Raw genomic sequence first — 15,075 nt, forward strand, 5'->3', positions numbered from 1 at the left:
GATTCTTAAAATCTAGCACAGAAAATACAAAACCGACTGGATGCAAGGACTTTTGAAGTAAATGCCCTAATGGAGACATTAACAGCAGTGGTCACACTATTTATTTCTTCTTAGGGAAAACTAGAAAAAAGTTAATGACAAAATGGCACTTGAATCAGACTAGTAAGGGAGGAAAGAAAGAATGTAAATATAGACACATCAATAATACTCAGCCATACATATCTTTTGGATGTCTTTCCACTGCTGGCAACTATTTCCCCTAGAAGCAGTCACATCCTTACAGATGATTATACAGACCTTGTCTGACTTTTTTTTTTTTTTTTGAGACAGTTTCACTTAGTCACCTAGGCTGCAGTGCAATGGCATAATTATGGCTCACTGCAGCCTCGACCTCCCAGGCTGAAGGGATCAACCCAACCCACCCCAGCCTCTTGAGTAGCTGGGACTACAATCATGTGCCACCATGTCCAGCCTGATATGTTCTTTACTAACTGTCCTCAGGGGCAAGAAAGGCCTATCCCAGCACACACACAACCTTTTCATCCTAGTTTGGATGGTCTCATCCACATACACTTTCACTTACACTTCCCAAGTGATGATTCCCCTCTCCCCCAAACTTTCAATTCTGGATGAGACTCTTCTCCTGAACCACAGACCCATCTATCCAAATGTCTATTGTCAATGTCTACTAGGATAAATAACCCATAGGCTCCATCGATTTCAACATGTCAAACTGAACCTATTATTTTCTCTTTGAATCCTCTTTCTCCTGTGTTCTTCACTCAGGTTCCAGGTACCACCAACTCTCATCCCCCCAAGCCAGAGATCCCCAAAGACTCCTCCTGGGCTCCCACTTTACCACCCTTCCCAACACTCCCCCCGAATTAATATAGTCAATCACCAGGACATTTTCATTCTCTCTCAAATATCCCTAGATCAAGCTCAAGTCATCTAATCACCCTATAATCCTAGACTATTATGACTGCTCCTCTCTCTTCCTGGAATTTAATTTCCTAATCCACTCAAAAATCCTGTTTGATCACCCTTTTCAACTTTTTAGCATACATTAATAGCACTAAATTACAGAAATAAACAAATCCAACATTTGAAAAAGCTACTTTTTGCAAACTTATTTCCTCGAAACACCCCAAAGCTTGAAAAGGATAACACCTAAATTCCTAAAATTCCTCTGTATAAGATTTGCATCTTTATACAGAGATGCAAATATACCAACTGTGATGTTAAAGCAAGTTTCTAGTATTAAGATATCAATAAAGTGATATACTAGGCAAGATGCCTTGCTCCAGTATTAATAAGCCATTTGTATAAGGCTAAGTGATCTACTCCCTCTGTACTTAAGATTTTCTCCTCAGTGAAAGATCAATTTTCTTAGGATGATTTTTCAGCTCTAAAGTCCATGAGTTTATCAAAAGTTGCAGTCGTGTATAACAGGGGGTACAAATCATACAATGCTAACACTTGAGCACTTAACAGGTTATCAAGATTCTTAGATTTTTTTAAAAAAACTAGAAGGATAAACTATAAATCATTCCTAATCTCTTCCATCCCACTGTAGCCCCCATTTTACAGAAGGGAGAAATTGTGTAAAGGGAATAACATTTGTAGGATTCCTGTGATTTAAACACTAATCGTGGTCCCATAGGCATTTCCCCCATCTAAAAATGGGAACAAAAGAACTTACTTAACAGGGCTGTTGTAAGTATTAAATGAAATAAATATAAGCACTCAAAACAGTACCTAGCATATAGCAAATGTTCAATAAGAGTTACCTATTACTGGCCAGGTGCAGTGGCTCACGCCTGTAATCCCAGCACTTTGGGAGGCCGAGGCGGGCGGATCACCTGAGGTAGGGAGTTTGAGACCAGCCTGACCAACATGGAGAAACCCCATCTCTACTAAAAATACAAAATTAGCTGGGTGTAGTGGCACATGCCTGTAATCCCAGCTACTCAGGAGGCCGAGGCAGGAGAATCACTTGAACCTGGGAGGCAGGGGTTGCAGTGAGCCAAGATCGCACCATTGCACTCCAACCTGGGCAACAAGAGTGAAACTCCATTTCCAAAAAAAAAAAAAAGAGTTACCCATTATTATAATTGGAAACCCTCCAAAACACAAATATAAATAGACTCAGAAAGACTTCTTAATTTAAAAAATCTAAACCACTTTGCAGCAGCTCTAGGGAAAGTGTTCCATTCTGCACACACTTAGGGAATAGGACCTTTTATTAAGTCATCACCCAGTGCTATTACTGAGAAGTCAGCTTCTTCATGAGGTTGCAGTATCCATGTGAAAACCGACCTTTGGGTCAACCATTCAGATCTCAGATCACCCAATCAATAAAATAAATAGGGTATTTTTTTTTTTAAGAGACAGGTCTCGCTATGTTGCCCAGGCTGTAGTGCAGTGGCCATTCACAGGCACAATCATAATGCACTCCAGCCTCGAACTTCTGACTCAAGCAATCCTCCTGCCTCAGCCTCCCTAGTAGCTGGAACTATAGATGCACACCATCACACCAGCTTGTTAAAGCACTACAGATACTAGTATACCCCGCCCCACTAAAATCACACTCTTACTTACATAACGCATGTTTCTTTACAGTTTTTGATACCTATTATAAGTTCAACAGGCTTAGAAGTTCCTCTTCTAGCATTAACATACATTAGCACAAACATAAGGTTAGAATTGCATCCCTACTTCCCTACAGCTCAACTGGACTTCCAGAGTAAGAGATGATTATTTGGTGTACAGCTGTTCCGAGTTTAACAATCTTCTCTCTGAATATGCCTCACATTCCTGAATAAGTCACAGTGACCATACTATTCAAAAAGTAAATACTAAGGATATCAAATGAGAAGAATGTATTTGTAAGGTCAGCAAGGCAAACTTTAATACAAGCTGACCTGGAAATTGAGACTGTATAGACACATTGGTTACTTTCAGTCCCTACCATGTTAAGGCTCTCATGTTTCTAGTTTATATTATTCACTCTTCATCTTGTATCAAATAGTATTTAAGAGCGTAATGCTATTTTGCTTTGTTTCCTAAAAGGCATCAAAAGTCTCTCCCATTCCACACGGAGTTCTGCTTCCATGTTACATGCCCAGGGCCAGCATTTTTAAGCAAGGGTCTCTTTGCTTCTTTGCCTCCCCATTGGCAAGGATTTGTCCTAAACCTCACAACAGCCAATCACAAATTGGCTTCGGACTTTGCTCTTCTCCTTAGAAATACATAAAGGCATCTTTAAAAAATAAATAAATAGGCCAGGTGCGTTGGCTCACGCCTGTAATCCCAGCACTTTGGGAAGCCGAGGCAGGTGGATCACGAGGTCAGGAGATCGAGACCAGCCTGGCCAATATGGTGAAACCCCGTCTCTACTAAAAATACAAAAAACTAGCCAGGCGTGGTGGCGGGCGCCTGTAGTCCCAGCTACTCAGGAGGCTGAGGCAGGAGAATGGCGTGAACCCAGGAGGCGGAGGTTGCAGTGAGCCAAGATCGCACCACTGCACTCCAGCCTGGGTGACAGAGCGAGACTCCATCTCAAAAAAAATAAATAAATAAATAAATAAAAATCATGACCAGTTAAGAAAAAAAAAAGTTAAGATTTTTAAACAAGCAATTTTCAAAGACCATACTTGTCTCCATGGCTAAAAATGAAGTCTGGCTTTAATTCTTGCATCTACCATTAAAACACGGTCTCCCAAATACTAGACTCCTTAAGGTACAAATGGCCCTTTGTATCCTCTACCAGAAGCTAGTGCTGAGATTCCAAGAGTGTAAGCCCTGGATCAGACACATTTGGGTCTGAGTCCCATCTCTCCCACTTAGGGGGCCAAGTCACTTAAGTTGTTCTCCCATCTGCAAAATGAAAATAATGTTACTCTCCTTATAAGGTTGCTGCATGTAATTATCACACAGTGGACACACAATAAATTTCAGCTCAAGAAAAAAGGAAAGGCAAACCATTAACTACAAAATTTTCAGAGAAAGACACTAGTCACACCCAAGTACTAATTAGGCTAATACTGCACATCAATATAATTGTTAAATCACAACTCAGCAAAGAAATCAGTTGAGACCAAAACTTTCTAACAAGAACATAAACAGTTCAACGTATGCTCTAAGAAGGAGAGAAAAATCAAGTTTTTGTGTGTGTGATTTACAATTTAAGTGGTAAAAATTCTTCTAGATAGAGCACATATGAGCTTGACAATAACATTCAAAACTCCTGGCTGGAAGTCCTCCTTACTTCATTACTTCATACCAAGGCATGCTGACAAACCTCCTTACCCTGAGCTAAGCTCTGGATTGAGACTCTGGAATCAAAGTGTCACCGAGCAAGAATTATATATTCTAGCTTATACCAAGTATCAGAAAAATTCTACTAAAATATCAATTAAACCAAGTGGGGTGTGCCATACACTACATGAGTCTGGTGCCTGGGATTAAAAATCTATTAGAAATAGGTTTCACAAGATGATTTATCAAGAATCCACAGTAAATGTTCAGAGACATGGCTAGCATAGACAAAGTACAATAAATTAGAAATAGGAAAATTACCATAACTGGAATTGCTTTAAAAAATCCTCAATTTCTTTCAAAGTACAAAGTGTTTCCGTGAAGAATTTTAAGGATGCTATTTAAAATAATTCGGAACTGAATTTTTTTCTTTTAGTAACTAGTGGAACAAACTTTTTAAACAACAGGATTACAAAACTCCTCCTTTTGTATTTGAAGAAGCTATTGTCACAATACAAAATTAAATAAAACAGAAGGGTGGGGTGGCTCACGCCTGTAATCCCAACACTTTGGGAGGCCAAGTTGGGTGGATCACTTGGTCAGGAGCTCAAGACCAGCTTGGCCAAAATGGTGAAACCCCGTCTCTATTAAAAACACAAAAATTAGCTGTGCATGGTGGCATGCACCTGTAATCCCGGCTACTCAGGCTCCTGAGGCATGAGAATGGCTTAAACCCAGGAGGCAAAGGTTACAATGAGCCAAGATCACACCACTGCACTCCAGCCTGGGCAACAGAGCAAGACTCTGTCTCAAACAAACAAACAAAATAATTAAATAAGAAAAAATGACAATAGGTTTTTTTCTTATTCAGAAAGTTTTAAAGATAAAATCAAACTAAAATTAAACAATCAATTTTTTTAAAAGGATAAAATTTTTAAAATTCAAATTATAATCTAGGCTTCAATTATGGTAAAGTTACATCAGCTACCTATTGTTTCCAGTAGAACACAGTAAAATAGTAATTAAACATAATTATTAATATAAATTACAAAACTACCACAGGCCATAAAAGTCAAAGAAATTGCCCTTTAATGCACTTGAGATAACATCTGTTTCAAAAACTGCTGGCAATATCTTTTCTCAAGCTCACTTTTCCAACATCTAATGAGGAGGCAAGGGAATGTTTATGATGTCTTTACAGTTATTTCAATAAATCATTTATGTGGGGTACAAGTACCTTTACTATATATTTTACACCCAACTTCTGGAATTCACTAAGCACTAAGAAACGCAATGTTTTAAGAAAGACCTAAGTTTTTAAAGATGAAATCCTATCTCACAGCAGTTAAATTAAAAAAAATAAGACATCAGAAAAATACATCTAAAAATTTCTACACTACTCTGGAGTTAGGTGAATTCTCTTAGAGGATGAGGAAGAAAGGAGAAGAGGCAGGGACAGGGAGGCAAGAGGAAGGATGAAAAGAGAGAAAGAAAAGTAAGGAGGGGGTACCTAGGCAGTAAGGCCTGTGGGACTGGTTCAACTTCAAACAAATTTCCTCTTCCCTAAGACTCAGTTTACTCATTTGTAAAATGTACACACCATCACCTATGTCAGTGTTTCCCAAAGCAAGGAGACCACTGGATGATTTTAAATGGTACAAACAGAAGGCATCATAAAACATTCCAAAGCTGTTGTTACTACCTTTTCCACTCTCTTTCAATCCTTCTGATTACATCAGAAGAAAAATGTGGTGTTAGTTTTTCTAGTGCCTCTCTAGTGCTTACTAATCTTTCTAACAAAGGCCTGGTCAGAGACTTTGGCAGACAATAGCATTTAGAATTTAACACAATTCTATTTTCATTAAATTTTTTTCATTGTTACTTTCTACTTGTGGCAAATAATTTTTCATTTAAGCTAATGAAAAAAATTCATTTTAAAATAAATGTTGGGTTGCAGAATGTTAACTATTCAATATTTAAAATATTAAATAAGCAATATATTAGAAAATGACAAAAATCATGTGGTGATACAGGAAAAACTGAAGATTTCAAAATACTAGTTTAGCGGAGTAGTGGTTAGTAGAAGGTTATTTTCAACTCTAAGCCTCAGTTTACTCATCTATAATAGGGGAATATCACCACCTATCCAAAGAAAAGTTATGGAAAGGATTACATGAGTTAGTTTAGGTCTGTGCCTAGTGCTGAGTGTTCAACAACTACTTGTTCCCTTCCCTTTTAAGGATATTACCAGAAAGCCTTTTTAGAGACCTCCAGAGAGAGACTTTGGGTAGGGGATGGGGATGCTGGACTTCCTGTGTATCAGAGACAGGAGCATTTGCTCTGGTTCTAATACTTCCCACTAAGAACCTCCAGGGACCTAGCCTTGCTTTTACCCTGATAAAGCTGCAGTCTACTCTCCTAAGGCTCATAATTCTACTTACAAGCAAGTGACTGGGAATAAAGTGCTACAGAAAAGGGGCACATATCTTAAATCACTGAGAAGTCAAACCCTAAAGGACACCAAGGAAGGAAGGGCCATTTTATAACAGAAGTCCAAGCCAAAATAAAGTATTTCATTTGGGCAAATTCAACAACTCTGTAATGGAAAAGAAAGTCACTAGGTGGTTCATAACCGGCCTTTATCACCTGATATTGTCAAACTAGAGCCCACAGGGAAGAAGGAGGGGCTCCCCACAGGGGAGAAGGAGGACGAGTTCTAACTCAGAGTAGGAATGCTTCAAGAAAAGGAAAACCAACTGAGTACTTACTATAGTCCTACCATTGTGTAGTAATAGGCACTTTATTTTACATATATTGCCAAATTTTTCCATACCTATATGAGATAATTCCAAGTCAACTGACCAAATTGCCAAATCTCCAAATAGCCAATTCTCTAAATTTGTCAAAAATTTGTTTTAAATATTTGGACAGTTTATAAAAATTCATATTGATGAGACAGTTAATTACCTTTTAAGGATTTCTGCCAAGTCAGAACTGACCATTGGAATACCAGCATTTTCAAGATGTTCAATTTGTCTCTACACTGCAGCTGGAGAGAGCTGAGGCAGAGAGGACCTCTGCTGGTAGAAATATACATCCTTGTCTGGGCTGCAGGGGATGAGGGAGAAATGATGTATAGGAAACGGGAAAAAGAAAAAGGAAAAAAATGGCGGGGAGCATTTAAGTAAAAGGAGATTAACAACGGGTTCTGTAAGGTCTACAGATTAGATTCAGCAAACTGTCTTTTACTGAATGGAATACTGGGTAAACTGAACATTTGGGAAACTGGTTTTCAATGACTTGGATTGTGGTAAACTGGTCTGCTGTACCTATGAGATTGATGATATTAACATTACTTACAGATAAGGAAATTAAGTCAAACTTTTGTAAAGTAATATAGCTACATTCCAGGTTTTCCATAAACTACCTCATTTCATTCTCCAATAATCAATGTGGTGATTCCACATCCTTTTAGCTACCCTCCACCCAGTATCTCCACCCCCCTTCCACCCAACTGTCAAAAAAATACATAAAAAATCACAAGAATAGACAGGATTTAAACCCAAGTCTAACGTTAAAGCTCAGGCTCTAATGCACCTAGTTATCACTACATCCTACCAATTTGCTGAAATAATTTTTAACCCCTGCCCTCCCACTGCTGAAGTTTGTCTACCATTACTAAAGTAACTTCTTTCTGCAAAGATCTGCTTTTCAGAGGTTGAGTCACATTACCGTAAGACTAAATGGAAATATTTCAGGCAAAAGAGTATTTCAGAGATCTCATTTTATTTACCCTGAACAACCTTATTGCTCACACGATTTCAGATCAAATCAGAACTGAAATTGCTTGAGAACTTCCATTAGAGACTCTCAGACTGGCAATCCCTGCTGTGTATTAACAACTTTTTCCTTTCATTATGTTGGCTTCATTCACAAGCACACTGGCATATAATTTCATTATTGTGATCTAAGAGTGACTAGGTTAGTCTCATTAAATAAATGTAAAAACTAAAATAATCCTAAAATCTGCAAGATCTATGTAACACCTTACTGCTTGCTCAAACTATCTGCTTTACTGCTGGACTCTTCAGGGATTTATCACATTTATGATGCTGGAAGACATGTCTTATCTGACCCACTGACACATAAAACCTAACTTTTCTTATAACAACAATGTCAAGGTCCTTTCTATCAATAAGATAGTACTTCAAGGCTCTCTAAACAGCTGCGAATATATTCTACCCTTTTGGTAAGCAGAAAAGTTCTTTATTCATAGAACTTAAAATGTGGCTCATATATAAAGCATTTTTAAAACATTAATATTTTTACTTTTACACTGCCTGAGTATAATCAGAAACTTTCACTAACAAAATTCCCACTGTGTAAAATATTTTAAGAATCAATTAAACTGTTACTTTTTAAAAACTGTTAAATATTTGTTCTGATTCCCCACTGGGTTCAAAAACCTCTTTGATGTTAAGATGGGGAAAAGATAGATCTTTTCAGCAAATCTGAATAGCATAAAATGACACTTTGAAAAATGCCACCCTCTCTTAAATCTTTTCAAGTACATATTTTAAATGATCAACAAATAGATGACACACTGAATTATTTTTGTAGCCCATATTAGGCTTCTCTTTGCACTTTAGTAGTACCTCTTATTAATTATTTCTGATCTTCAATGTACACCCAAGGCTACGCTTAATGTTTTAGCAAATAGAATACAATTCTTTTGAAATTGACAAAAGCTATAAATTTAACTCAAGACAGCTTTTGTAGTTCAGTTAGATTCAAGGTCATCTCAAGGCTTTTAATTACTAACCAGGAATTGAGGAGGTTTGTACTTGCTATAGTTGAGGGAGAAAGAGCAGCTGGCTTATTCATTTTCTTATTAAAGAGCATTATAAAACCTGTCTTGGCAAATTACAAGTTTCTGACCACCAGTGGTGAGCACAAAGCAGCAAAGCAACTGATCTTCAAACGTTCATGTTTACTTTCAATCAACATAAACTTTAACAATGTCTAAAGACTACTTAATTTTAATTTCAGCAAATATGACTTATGCTTTAATAAAAAAAATGTATAGATAGCTGGATTCCCAAAATGTTCCTATTTCCATTCTGAAACCAGACCTGTTAAAAACTGTGAATGCCCTTCAAATTAGCATAAGATTTATTTAGATTCTTTCACCATCAAACACTGCACAGCATCAGGATAGAAACCAGCCACTGAGGAACCAATGTAGATTTCTAAAGGAATGCAAGTTTAAATTCTCTCTGCATGTACTTAATTTCTATTCACACTCAGGTATATGTAGGTCTCAAGACACAATAAAGACTTTGTGGGAGATGATATAATTGTATTTAGAAGACACACGCACATCAACTCATCATCCCGAGATTTTTAGAGGCAACCAGAGAAGGCTCTAGGGTGTCCGTGCCACCCATTCACCCATATCTATAAGAAAGAAGGTAGCCTCAGAAGGGTCCTTAAGCACAGCTCTGACCAGGCTGGAGATGCTAGGATGAGGGTGCAGGGCAACATTCTAGTGCCAGAATCAAAAAGAAAAAAAAAGGGGCGGGGTGGGGGGAATGACTGTCTCTCCCCAAAATGATAAAAAGCAAAGAGCCTACCCACAGTATCTCAAAATCTATCTCAAGCACCAGGCATTTATTAAAATAAATAAGGACTGCTGGCAGCCCTGGATGTTGGTATGCAAGGTATCTCAGTGTAAATTAAAGTAGTTGTTGGTGAGGGTACATTGAGATAGACACACACTTCTCAAAATTATCCCCCAAAATAAGCCAAGATAAAAGCAAACACAAGATGGTGTGAGAAGCAGTTATAACATTGAAAAAATAAAACCTATCTAAATGGCCAGCAATGAAAAACAATGGGCTGTCATACAGCTATCGAAAGTTTCAAATAACTTGATGTTCAATGAGTGAAGTTTATAACAGGAGAAAAAACATTTAAAATTAAACAAAAAACAGAAAACATAATAGTATATACTGTATGACTAAAAAAATGCAAAAAAAAAAAACCTTGGATTTGAGGTCTAGAAGAAAATTTTAATGAAAGTTGCTTAGTGGTAGGATTATAGGTTATTTTCCCTTCGTTTTCCATATTCTCTTCAGTGACCATGCATTAATTTTTAAAACACTGGATTCTTAAGCAGCTCACATCTAAGAACCAAAGGACCTAAGGGCCACAGGCAATTCAAGCACAGACAGACCCTCAGAAATCACAAGTATTTAAAACCTAAATATACGATGCAGCTGTATCTCTCCTGCTTTTATTTATATGCAAGCACTTCCAACTGTGTTTCCCAGGATATGTTCCTTAGACAATGCTTTAACCCTGCTTTCCAAACAAGGCATTTGAAACATCGGATATTCTCCAACCAGGAGTCCTTATCTATGCTCTGAAACTAGCTTTGGAGAATAAATTTATAGTGTTTCACACACTTCGGCTTGCTCAGTATTTATTTTTTGATGGGCCCACTGTATGAAAAGCAAACTTATTTTGAAATATTTTGAAAAGGCTCACAGCAGATAGGAAATTTTATCTCCAAATGTTAAATGCACTTATTCACAGCAGTACTTTCAGCAACTGCTTGCAGTCAGTTCTGAATTCCAGGGAACCAAATTATCTCTCAGATTCGATCTGTCACCAAGAAAGGGAATATTTTTTTGTGGGAAAGCAATTGTATTTTCCCACATTAGGTGATTGATTAAGTTCTCTCCCTAAAAGGCTGATTGGTTTCCTGGTGCCAGTAAAATGATTGATGAATATTTCAACTGCAGCTACCCTGCTACACTCTTCACTTCACCCCTCCCCCATGCACCTCTCCCCTTTCCTGCTGGGTTCCCTTTTTACAGACCAGTAGCATTTAAGGAAGTTTCCCTTCTGTTTTGCAATTTCCCTTAATGAATCAACGTTCTCAAATGAAGCGCATTTAATCTTAGGAAGACAGCACTCTTCTTAATGCTGAATGAGTTTTGCAGATAAATATCCCATTACAAGGAACGAGGAAAAACTCTAAAATTAATTATGAGTTTGACTCAGCGAATGAAACTGTACTCAAAAAAGAGAAAGTGTGGCATGGAGGGGTTATAAATGAAAAAAGTGATCTTGTTTAAAAAACAAAAATACTCCATAATTTATTTCAAATTTACGTTACAAATTATCATAACATCAGAACTGTAACTGTAAACATTTCTATAAGGCAGACTCAAAAAATGAAATTTACAGATAAATTATGTGATCCCACAGACTTAAAAGCAGCCAAGTGCTCTAAAGCAGAACAGGGAAACAGTTTGGTAAATGTAAACATTCTTAGAGGGATGATTGAACAGTATCTGAAATCAAAATCATCCCAGAGAATGCGGGCAGTGAGTACCACAGATATTTGCTTTAGGCAGAACTTTTCTAAATCGCAACTTCCTGTTTTGCCCAATTCATTCCATCATAAACCTGGAAAATCCTTTCAGGGATTATCTAATTTAGCTCCTCCATTTTTATAGGTGGACCCACAGAGACATGCATTTGAGACAGAGCTAGAATCAGATCCTAGGCATAAGTATCTCCTGGGCCTCATAACTTCTCAATGTTTGGGCTCCTCTCTGAAGTCTTTTCCTATTCAAACTACTTTGCTAACATAATCTATTAACCCACACTACCTATCCTCTTTTACATCTTTCTCACTACCTCTCTTTTCAATAGGAAATCACCTTCTGTATTTTATAAATTTTGGACACCTAGCTCTTATATTTCTTTTGTGTGACAGAATTTTAAAAAGGTACACGGGACAAAGGCCACCTTTTCCTAAGCTGCATTCCCGAATACAGTCAAGCAAACAGCCACTAGTTTATTGGCCATCTCGTCTTAATCTGGGGTATCTAGTCACTTTAAATTACAGGAGAACCATGTTTCCAAACAGAAACTACATTCTAGCTCCAGGAGGGCCCATCAAACCTTGGATTTAGCTTAAACACACTGCTTGACTTAGATATTGGCCCCAATTTCCTCAAGTAGCTGAAAAGCATATTCCTTTCCCTTATATTTTGTAGACTTACTTTGACTACCAGCAAGGGACTCTGAGATAAGCAAAAGGCTCATATTCCTGACTTGCCTCTTTCATTCATTCAATATTCATGGAACACCAATTCTCAGTGCTTAGGATACAGATAAAAGACATTGTACTCCTGCCTTGAGTAACTCAAAACACCTTCATTTTTAGCACCCCTTGGGTTCACTGAAGATCGTCCCTGATTTGGCAAAATTGTTTTCTGGCCAAAGGCTTATTAAAACCAACATGAGGCTGGGGGCTGTGGCTCACGGTTGTAATCCCAGCACTTTGGGAGGCCAAGGCGGGTGGATCATGAGGTCAGGAGTTCGAGACCAGCCTGGCCAATACAGTGACACCCTGTCCCTATTAAAAATACAAAAATTAGCTGGGCGTGGTGGTGGGCACCTATAATCCCAGCTACTCAGGAGGCTGAGGCAGGAAAATCACTTGAACCCGGGAGGTAGAGGTTGCACTGAGCCAAGATCACAACACTGCACTCCAGCCTGGGTGACAGAGCTAGACTCCATCTCAAAAAAAAAAAAAAAACCAACATGTGGTGGGATGCCGAGGCGGGCAGATCACCTGAGATCACAAGTTCGAGACCAGCCTGGCCAACAGGGTGAAGTCCCGTCTCTACTAAAAACACAAAAATTAGCCAGGCATGGTGGCAGGCACCTGTAATCCCAGCTGCTCCGGAGGCTGAAGCAGCAGAATCACTTAAACCAGGGAGGCGGAGGCTGCAGTGAGCCAAGATCTCGCCACTGCACTCCAACCTGGGAGACAAATGAGACTCCATCTCAAAAAAAAATAAAAATAAAATAAAGCCAACATGAGAGAAAAGAAAAAAGTCACTTGCAATTCTAAGAGTGGGTCTTTTTGGCTCTCTAATCAATAAAAGTTGAATTCTGGGCCTCTCCAACATAGATAAATGCCCCAGATTCTCAGGTTTTTGCTTTTAGGCAGATACTATGCTTGGCAATTTACAGACCTTGTCTCTAATCCTTATAACCCTACAGTCAATTTCAGAAATGTCAGAGTATATTGGAGAAGAGGGGATGTTAAATCTATGAAACAAATTATTAATGCTGTTACTAGCTGCGAAATCTGGAGGTTTAAACTCTGTGGGTCTCAGTTTTCACCTGTAAGATGGGGATAAAACACCTACCTCAGAGTTCAGACGATAAATATACATAAGGTGTTTAGATTATAAACACTATGTAAATATTAGCTATTAATGTTAAATGAGAACACTAAAGTTCAGAGAAGTCAAGTGACAAAGTCGCATACCTGTGATCTTTGTTAGGCCATACTCCAGAGTCCCTGCTCTTTGCCTCACACCATCTAACCAAAATCCTTCCTCCTTGGATGGGACTACTATTGCCATTTCCAAAAAACAAAGACCTCTAAATGCATGTCAATGGGGGGCTTCCCCCAGGTGGTTTATTATCCTGCTAAAAAGGCATCTTGGGGGAAGGATTCCAAGACTAGAGAGAGGAAGTCTCCTGACAGGTTAGATTTCAAGAGTACAGTAAGAATATGGAAGAAAAAAGCCAAATCTGTCTCCGTTATTAGGTTTCGTAATTAAAGCAATTTAACTCAACTGAAGAATGCAATTGAAGATTTCATGTGAATCTTCAAATCCAAACATTAAGATATAAAAGAAAGGCTTGTATTTTCTTATGACTAAGCTGCAATCCCCACAGAACACAAAAATGTTTTCAAAGGTATATTACATGAAACTCCAAGAATATCAAGATAATTACGGAGCTCTTAGGAAGGAAGCCCAAATAATTATCTCACTGATCTTTCATCACCTACCCAAGCTTCACCTTGAGTTCTGATGCGGTAACTCCTTATTTGTTATTCACATTGTTATGTGACATTTCTTCAGCCAGCAAGCCCATTACAGGATGAGCTCTACCTAGCAATTACCCTAAGGAGTAAATCTCTAACTCTTTAACAACACAGTAATTGACTTACACTAAAATGTTACTCACACTAGGAAAGGATATTCTTCGACCAGAGGAAGAGATGCCTCTCCTATACAGACTTTATTACCATCTCAGTGAAAACCAGGTTAAAAGCAAACCAATTTACAAAATGGCATTACTGAAATCACAACTCTAAGACTCAATGAAGCCAAACATGTCTAAGGAAAGCAAATAAGCAAGCTATTCTTGATGGAAGTTTTAAAAAGCACGATAGGATCTTTATCTCTTATAAATTGTTCATTATTCTATAGCAATGACTCTTAAGAAATTCTGTTGTCAGATTTATTTCAACAATTGTAAGTCTACCCTTGGTGAGGCAACTGGTTCTCTTGAAAAACTGCTGCCACAAGACAATTATCAGTTAAGCAACAGGTTTCATGTAGCAGGTAACAAAAGCTTTATCAGAGAATTCAGTGAGAGTGCACTACCACACATTTCATGTATTCCCAAGCAAAAACGATATGAACTCACTTTCAATAAAAGTAGCTCAATTATCGAGGGAAGTAAGAAAACTCCAAAGTAAAAAAGTACTACTAATGGTATCTGGTGAAGTCACCATCTTCTTTACACATTTCATTAGTTCATTTAGACCTGGAGTTCTCATATATTTATGCCTGAGTGTTCTTCAGGATCCCTTTTACACTCTTAAAAATTATGAAGGACCCTAAAGGGTTGATATTTACGTGGCTTTGTCTATTGATATTTATCATACTGGAAAATAAACCTATGAAAAATTTAAAATATGTAATAATC

At 37.9% G+C, this 15,075-nt stretch overlaps 1 protein-coding gene across 11 annotated transcripts in view; it reads right to left on the reverse strand.

The window, feature by feature from the left end:
- The window catches only part of NR6A1 (nuclear receptor subfamily 6 group A member 1), a 254,198-nt gene that overhangs the window by 230,057 nt on the left and 9,066 nt on the right, over window positions 1-15,075 (reverse strand). Inside the window, exon 1 of one of the 11 annotated variants that reach the window (XM_063714432.1) lies at window positions 13,619-13,929. The exons of 8 other annotated variants lie outside the window; for them this stretch is intronic. In XM_063714432.1, the coding sequence (XP_063570502.1) occupies window positions 13,619-13,715 (97 nt within the window). In that variant the 5' untranslated portion in view covers window positions 13,716-13,929. Of the gene's footprint in view, window positions 1-13,618; window positions 13,930-15,075 lie in introns of those variants that run through there. 2 more of the 11 variants (XM_054520601.2, XM_054520598.2) reach the window with 2 other exon arrangements.

This window comes from Pongo abelii, chromosome 13, assembly GCF_028885655.2.
Source record: "Pongo abelii isolate AG06213 chromosome 13, NHGRI_mPonAbe1-v2.0_pri, whole genome shotgun sequence".
Taxonomy (NCBI): Eukaryota; Metazoa; Chordata; class Mammalia; order Primates; family Hominidae; genus Pongo; species Pongo abelii.